We start from the raw sequence: 8,731 nt of genomic DNA on the forward strand, positions 1-8,731 counted from the left end.
TGTAGTGGAGCAGGTTGAGAGCTTCAAGTTCCTTGGTGTCCACATCACCAACAAACTAGAATGGTCCAAACACACCAAGACAGTCGTGAAGAGGGCACGACAAAACCTATTCCCCCTCAGGAAACTAAAAAGATTTGGCATGAGTCCTGAGATCCTCAAAAGCTTCTACAGCTGCAATATCGAGAGTGGTTGCATCACTGCCTGGTATGGCAATTGCTTGGCCTCCAACCGCAAGTCACTACAGAGGGTAGTGCGTACGGCCCAGTACATCACTGGGGCTAAGCTGCCTGCCATCCAGGACTTCTACACCAGGCGGTGTCAGAGGAACCCTAAAAATTGTCAAAGACCCCAGTCATAGACTGTTCTCTCTACTACCGCATGGCAAGCGGTACCTGACTGCCAAGTCTAGGACAAAAAGGCTTCTCAACAGTTTTTACCCCCAAGCCATAAGACTCCTGAACAGGTCATCAAATGGTTACCCGGACTATTTGCATTGTGTGCCTCCCCCAACCCCTCTTTTACGCTGCTGCTATTCCCTGTTTATCATATATGCACAATCACTTTAAATATACATTCATGTACATATGTACATACTACCTCAATTGGCCTGACCAACCAGTGCTCCCGCACATTGGCCAACCAGGCTATCTGCATTGTGTTCCACCACCCACCACCAGCCAACCACTCTTTTACGCTGCTGCTACTCTCTGTTCATCATATATGTACAGTCACCATATCTACATGTACATACTACCTCAATGAGCCTGACTAACCGGTGTCTATATGTAGCCTCTCTACTGTATGTAGCCTCTCTACTGTATGTAGCCTCTCTACTGTATGTAGCCTCTCTACTGCAAATAGCCTTGATATTGTTTTTACTGTTGTTTTTATTTCTTTAATAACCTATTGTTCAGCTAATACATTTTTTGCACCATTGGTTAGAGCCTGTAAGTAAGCATTTCACTGTAAGGTCTACACCTGTTGTATTCAACATTTTACATTTACATTTACATTTAAGTCATTTGGCAGACGCTCTTATCCAGAGCGACTTACAAATTGGATTTCACTGTAAGGTCTACTACACCTGTTGTAATTCAGCATTTCACTGTAAGTTCTACTACACCTGTTGTATTCAGCATTTCACTGTAATGTCTACACCTGTTGTATTCAGCATTTCACTGTAAGGTCTACACCTGTTGTATTCAGCATTTCACTGTAAGGTCTACCTACACCTGTTGTATTCAGCATTTCACTGTAATGTCTACACCTGTTGTATTCAGCATTTCACTGTAAGGTCTACTACACCTGTTGTATTCAGCATTTCACTATAAGGTCTACACCTGTTGTATTCAGCATTTCACTGTAAGGTCTACTACACCTGTTGTATTCAGCATTTCACTGTAAGGTCTACTACACCTGTTGTATTCAGCATTTCACTGTAAGGTCTACACCTGTTGTATTCAGCATTTCACTGTAAGGTCTACCTACACCTGTTGTATTCAGCATTTCACTGTAAGGTCTACTACACCTGTTGTATTCGGCATTTCACTGTAATGTCTACACCTGTTGTATTCGGCATTTCACTGTAAGGTCTACACCTGTTGTATTCGGCGCACGTGACAAATAAACTTTGATTTGATGTATTTAATACATATGGACTATATCAAATAAACTTTGATTTAATGTATTTAATAAATATGGACTATTGCAAATAAACTTAGATTTAATGTATTTTAATACATATGGACTATATCAAATAAACTTAGGTTTAATGTATTTAATACATATGGACTATTGCAAATAAACTTCCAAAACGTCCTGATAAACAAAGCAGGCCCGTGTTCTAACATATTTCAGCATCACTTGTAAATACAACTAGTAAACATACTAGTTGCCATAACTCTTATGTTACAAAAGTGAATGAAATCGAAAAACTGATCTCAGTTCAGTGTCTGGGGGCAACTTCACTTTTGCAGAGGGAGCGGGTAAGGCGCTATTAACCAATCAGGTTTATGCGTTTTGGCGTGACGTCACACAACATCATGGCGGCGTACGTGCTGAACATAAACACGGCACACTTTTACCCACGAAGATAAGCAATCGGATAATGACAAACGATTCAATTTGCGTTTAAATGGTCAAGTCAAATGATGAACAAGAAAACTGACGGCGAAATATGCCAAATCCAAGAAAGCACGACCATAACACTGGCTCAAATGACTTAAGTGAAATCTGGAGTCATGGTTCCACATTTTCACAAAAAAGGCTGAGAACAAACAAATCGGGTAAAAGTCAGAAACTGACACCCCAATCTTCACCTTCTGTCAGGAAGTCACCACATACTCGGTCTAAAGGTAAGATGGTTGCTAAAAGTGCACGGGAATGGTATTGCTAACCAGCTAGTTGGGTAGCTAACAACATCTAGACTCAATAGCTAACTTTGGCAAACGTTCTTGTAGGTTGCAGGATAAACAGCTCTAACGTTAATTAGCTGGGCAGAGACGTAGCGAGCCAGGGCCACGTTCAGTTGCCAAACGTTCTTCAACGTTGCAGATAGAAATGCAATGTATAGAGCTGATGTGATTCCTCGTTCTATTTCTATCTGAACGTTCCAAAACGTTGGTTTTGTTTATTAGGATCCCCATTAGCTTTTTAATTTGAACCTTTAATTAACTACAGTAAATGCAGTAGCTACTCTTCCTGAGTAAGTACAAATAAATTACAAAGTACAAAACAGTTATAGACAAAGGCATTATATACAAATATAAAACATAAGAGTTATATATTAGAAAGACACAAAGAGACAACAAAAATACTATTTACACACTATTAATATTTACTATTTACAAGCTATTAATGTATACATATTCTTATATACAGTGAGATGAGATTTTGGGCCTCCCGAGTGGTGCAGTAGTCTAAGGCACTGCATCTTCAGTGATAGAGGCGTCACTACAGGTTTGATTCCAGGCTGTATCACAACCAGCCATGATTGGGAGTTCCATAAGGCGGTGCACAATTGGCCCAGCGTGATTAGGGTTTGGCCCGGGTCGGCCGTCATTGTAAATAATAATTTGTTCTTAAACTGACTTGCCTTGTTAAATTAAAAAAAATAACATATATAATCTTCAGAAAGAGGAGAGGTGCTGTGGTAGGTTATTTAAAAATGTATTTTTTAAAGCTAAACAGACTTTTTCCCTGAGTAACCTCTAGTGACAGAGCATTCCACCATGACATGACTCTATACATAACTGAGTAACCTCTAGTGGCAGAGCATTCCACCATGACTCTATACATAACTGAGTAACCTCTAGTGACAGAGCATTCCACCATGACATGACTCTATACATAACTGAGTAACCTCTAGTGACAGAGCATTCCACCATGACATGACTCTATACATAACTGAGTAACCTCTAGTGGCAGAGCATTCCACCATGACTCTATACATAACTGAGTAACCTCTAGTGACAGAGCATTCCACCATGACTCTATACATAACTGAGTAACCTCTAGTGACAGAGCATTCCACCATGACTCTATACATAACTGAGTAACCTCTAGTGACAGAGCATTCCACCATGACATGACTCTATACATAACTGAGTAACCTCTAGTGACAGAGCATTCCACCATGACATGACTCTATACATAACTGAGTAACCTCTAGTGACAGAGCATTCCACCATGACATGACTCTATACATAACTGAGTAACCTCTAGTGGCAGAGCATTCCACCATGACATGACTCTATACATAACTGAGTAACCTCTAGTGACAGAGCATTCCACCATGACATGACTCTATACATAACTGAGTAACCTCTAGTGGCAGAGCATTCCACCATGACATGACTCTATACATAACTGAGTAACCTCTAGTGACAGAGCATTCCACCATGACATGACTCTATACATAACTGAGTAACCTCTAGTGACAGAGCATTCCACCATGACATGACTCTATACATAACTGAGTAACCTCTGGTGACAGAGCATTCCACCATGACTCTATACATAACTGAGTAACCTCTAGTGACAGAGCATTCCACCATGACTCTATACATAACTGAGTAACCTCTAGTGACAGAGCATTCCACCATGACTCTATACATAACTGAGTAACCTCTAGTGACAGAGCATTCCACCATGACATGACTCTATACATAACTGAGTAACCTCTAGTGACAGAGCATTCCACCATGACATGACTCTATACATAACTGAGTAACCTCTAGTGACAGAGCATTCCACCATGACATGACTCTATACATAACTGAGTAACCTCTAGTGGCAGAGCATTCCACCATGACATGACTCTATACATAACTGAGTAACCTCTAGTGACAGAGCATTCCACCATGACATGACTCTATACATAACTGAGTAACCTCTAGTGGCAGAGCATTCCACCATGACATGACTCTATACATAACTGAGTAACCTCTAGTGACAGAGCATTCCACCATGACATGACTCTATACATAACTGAGTAACCTCTAGTGACAGAGCATTCCACCATGACATGACTCTATACATAACTGAGTAACCTCTGGTGACAGAGCATTCCACCATGACTCTATACATAACTGAGTAACCTCTAGTGACAGAGCATTCCACCATGACTCTATACATAACTGAGTAACCTCTAGTGACAGAGCATTCCACCATGACTCTATACATAACTGAGTAACCTCTAGTGACAGAGCATTCCACCATGACATGACTCTATACATAACTGAGTAACCTCTAGTGACAGAGCATTCCACCATGACATGACTCTATACATAACTGAGTAACCTCTAGTGACAGAGCATTCCACCATGACATGACTCTATACATAACTGAGTAACCTCTAGTGGCAGAGCATTCCACCATGACATGACTCTATACATAACTGAGTAACCTCTAGTGACAGAGCATTCCACCATGACATGACTCTATACATAACTGAGTAACCTCTAGTGGCAGAGCATTCCACCATGACATGACTCTATACATAACTGAGTAACCTCTAGTGACAGAGCATTCCACCATGACATGACTCTATACATAACTGAGTAACCTCTAGTGACAGAGCATTCCACCATGACATGACTCTATACATAACTGAGTAACCTCTAGTGACAGAGCATTCCACCATGACATGACTCTATACATAACTGAGTAACCTCTGGTGACAGAGCATTCCACCATGACTCTATACATAACTGAGTAACCTCTAGTGACAGAGCATTCCACCATGACTCTATACATAACTGAGTAACCTCTAGTGACAGAGCATTCCACCATGACTCTATACATAACTGAGTAACCTCTAGTGACAGAGCATTCCACCATGACTCTATACATAACTGAGTAACCTCTGGTGACAGAGCATTCCACCATGACATGACTCTATACATAACTGAACAATGCATTAGCCCCTAGTCCCACACGCGCTGATCCTCTCCCTATTGTACTCATGCGTGACCAGGTAGACCCCATTTTGTTGTTCACCTATTTAGTCTAGTGACCTTACAGTTTCTCTCGTTCCCACCAGATCTGGAGACCCCCAAACGACGAGCAAGGGGCAGATACACGGGCTTAAACAGCACTGCTGATTCCCCCGGCGATGGAGATATTTTACAAGACATCATCTGGGACCCGGCATCACCTACTCCTGCTAGAAGTGGTATGTTGTTGAGTCACTTGATGAGCAAAAGACTGATTTTAGGTTTAACATCAGCATAACGTTGTCCTTCATTCCTCCTCTTCCTCATTCTCCTCACACCTATCAGACCATCACGAGTCATCCTCAATCCACCCGTCTTTTTGTTCTTCTTCTCAAAGCCAGTTGATAGGGGGTCATGTGTTTCATTCCTCCTCTTCCTCATTCTCCTCACACCTATCAGACCATCATGAGTCATCCTCAGTCCACCCGTCTTTTTGTTCTTCTTCTCAAAGCCAGTTGATAGGGGGTCATGTGTTTCATTCCTCCTCTTCCTCATTCTCCTCACACCTATCAGACCATCACGAGTCATCCTCAATCCACCCGTCTTTTTGTTCTTCTTCTCAAAGCCAGTTGATAGGAGGTCATGTGTTTCATTTCTCCACACAGGCTCCTCACAGTTTCCGCTAGTGGCCTTTGTGCCCAAAGTGATTGTGGTTACTATGTATATGTGCCATCAGAAGGCTAACTGTTGCTGTCCTTATTCTCCAGGCGAAGGGCCCGGCAACACCAGAGTTGTTGAGATATCAGACATTGTCAACCGGATCGCCCCTAAGGTCAGTGTATACAACATGTTCCCCGTGTCACTGAGGCCCGTTGGTAGATGGGCGTATTGGGCGTCATTGTAAATAGGAATCTGTTCTTAACTAACTTGCCTAGTTAAATAAGATGAATGAATAGATGCTGGCACCCTGCAGCTCCGACGGGTTTTTGAGTCATGTGTCACTGTGGATATAAACGCCTCGTTATATTAAGATGTAAAAGACTGCATTCTACTGTGTTGCTTTGTCTCAGTGGATGCAAAGAGACATTCTAAATCTGGTTCTTCTTGAAGCACTGGAGGTGAAAGTCACGGCCCTGGCTTGAATGTACCCCTAGAGCTTTAGGTTGGTCACAGCACACAAACCAGCTGTTGTAAACCATGTCTTCTTCTCCAGGATGCCCAGCATGTCTCTGTGGATAGTCCTCTGCTCCAGTGGATTGGGGACAGTGCTGTCCCATGTACCCCAGAGGTACGCCCGCCCAAAGCAAGGAAGAAATCCACTCGGTGAGTGAACTTGTACAAATCACTTGTGTAAAACAGGTTGAAAACCTTTTATTTAACATGTAAGGTTTATTTCTCGTCCAATAGTTTTGTATTTTCCAGTAGTTCTCTTAATCAGATCATTCTTGTGTTCAGATACTTTGATAGTGCTTATACTAGCTTCTTCAAAGGTTCCTCAATATATTCATTATGCCTTCCTTGTTCATTCATCCACTCACTTCATCCTCTCCTCTCTACAGGAAAAGCTCAGTGGAGGACTTGATGCAGCTGGCCAGGCAGTTTGACATCAACATGCACCAGCAGGACCGAGAGAAGAGGAGTGCGGAACACACACACAATACCATAAACAACAACCGCTACGGGGAGGAACCCAAGGGCCCGACGACAATGTCCTCATCAGCCCAGCAGGTAGAGGCGGAGCTTAACGCTCTGTTCGACGGGCCGACGCAGCGAGTCACCGGACGGCTCAGCCAAGGGTCGACCGCCTCCACCTGTTCTCAGGAGGTCAAGGTTCAAGTTGGGGTCAGCCATCTCACTGCCGATGACCTCGTCAAAGAGTCGGAGGTCAAGCCTGGCGGTGGAAGCACGTCTGGTTCATCGGCTCGTACTGGTAAAGAGGAAGTGGAACAGTGGAACGCCACGACGACTGTGGCGAAAGACGAGGACTTTGACTGGGAGGATGATGACCTTCTCAGTGACCCTATCGTGTTGGAGATGACCCAGAATCCTGAGGGGCTGAAAACGCCGCCCCCAAACCCAGCAGCTCACTGACTCTGAGCACTGACAGAGACCACACACAGCTGCTGACAGATACAGAGGAGACCCTACCACCCTCCTCTACTACCTCTAATCCTATCAGCCTGCCTTCTCACTCTGTCTGGAAGGGACAAGCACACACCTCCAACCCTCAAACAGAGGTGGCGTCACTGGGCCTTGTCCTAAACCCAACAGCAGAAGGACTTTCCTGCTGGAGCCCAACCGTTGTTTCCAGGTGAATATGGCTCCGACAACCAAAGAAGCACTCAGACCGTTCCTCACTGCTGTAGAGGCCCAGCCTGAGAGACCCAGGCCCGGCGTGTCTGCGGCTGTGGGGAGTAGGGGCCCCAGTAGAGACTCTGCAGAGGGGAAGGCTGATGGGGTGAGCACAGCTACAACTCCAACCTCACGTGGAACCACAGCCCCAGACTCCGCTTTCAAAGACTTCTCAGAGGAGGACCTCCAGTCCCTGTTTGACTCGAGTCACTTTGGAACGACGACGAAGGTGGCGATGACTTACTGCTGTATCAGGTGTGTGACGACGTGGAGAGGATCTCCAACAGTCAGCCCCTGTCCGAGGATGCCTCAGTAACCACGGACACCACCGAGGTCCGCTTCCAAGAGAGCAGACCAAAAGCTCCTCCATCCGGCCCTCTGGCTGCAACAAGAGAGGGGACTATGACTATGGATAGGGCTGTAGGTGGTCCTAGCAGTAAACAGTCAACCACCTGCACGTCCGGCCGCTCCAACTCAGTGAGAGAGGGGTCTATGACTATGGATAGGGCTGTAGGTGGTCCTAGCAGTAAACAGTCAACCAACTGCACGTCCGGCCGCTCCAACTCAGCACCAGGAGATGGGAGCAGCACCCCTGTGCACTTTCAGAGATGGAACATTCCAGTGAAAGCAGGAAATGTTTGGGTCGGACATCATACAGTCACGTCCCAGAGCCATCCAGGCAGCGGGGAGGGTCTGGGCAAGTTTACCCAGCTGAAGGGTGCTCCAGGCTGGGGAACATTTGGCCTAGGATCCCTTGGCGTTAGAACCTTCCAAGCGGAGAACTCAAAGTCGGTCATGCCACGGACATTGTCTGCGAGAACCCTCCCAAACTCAAATTCCCATCATGCGTCATCGTTCAAGAGACATCTGTCGGACTCGGCCGCCATCGGCAACAAAGGTGAGCTTTTTACCCCATAAAAATGCAAAACAATGAACCACCACTT

The 8,731-nt window shown here is 44.7% G+C and overlaps 1 protein-coding gene across 1 annotated transcript; it reads left to right on the top strand.

Moving 5' to 3' along the window:
- The first annotated feature begins 2,034 nt into the window (after positions 1 to 2,034).
- Positions 2,035 to 7,616, top strand: LOC135536424 (ewing's tumor-associated antigen 1-like). Its single transcript, XM_064962764.1, has 5 exons — positions 2,035 to 2,354; positions 5,543 to 5,674; positions 6,203 to 6,267; positions 6,649 to 6,758; positions 6,995 to 7,616. Exons 1-5 carry the CDS (start codon positions 2,177 to 2,179, stop codon positions 7,524 to 7,526), a joined length of 1,017 nt encoding a protein of 338 aa, XP_064818836.1. The 5' UTR covers positions 2,035 to 2,176; the 3' UTR covers positions 7,527 to 7,616.
- The last annotated feature ends 1,115 nt before the right edge of the window (positions 7,617 to 8,731 follow it).

The sequence above is a fragment of the Oncorhynchus masou genome, unplaced genomic scaffold (genome assembly GCF_036934945.1).
Source record: "Oncorhynchus masou masou isolate Uvic2021 unplaced genomic scaffold, UVic_Omas_1.1 unplaced_scaffold_6168, whole genome shotgun sequence".
NCBI classification, from domain to species: Eukaryota; Metazoa; Chordata; class Actinopteri; order Salmoniformes; family Salmonidae; genus Oncorhynchus; species Oncorhynchus masou.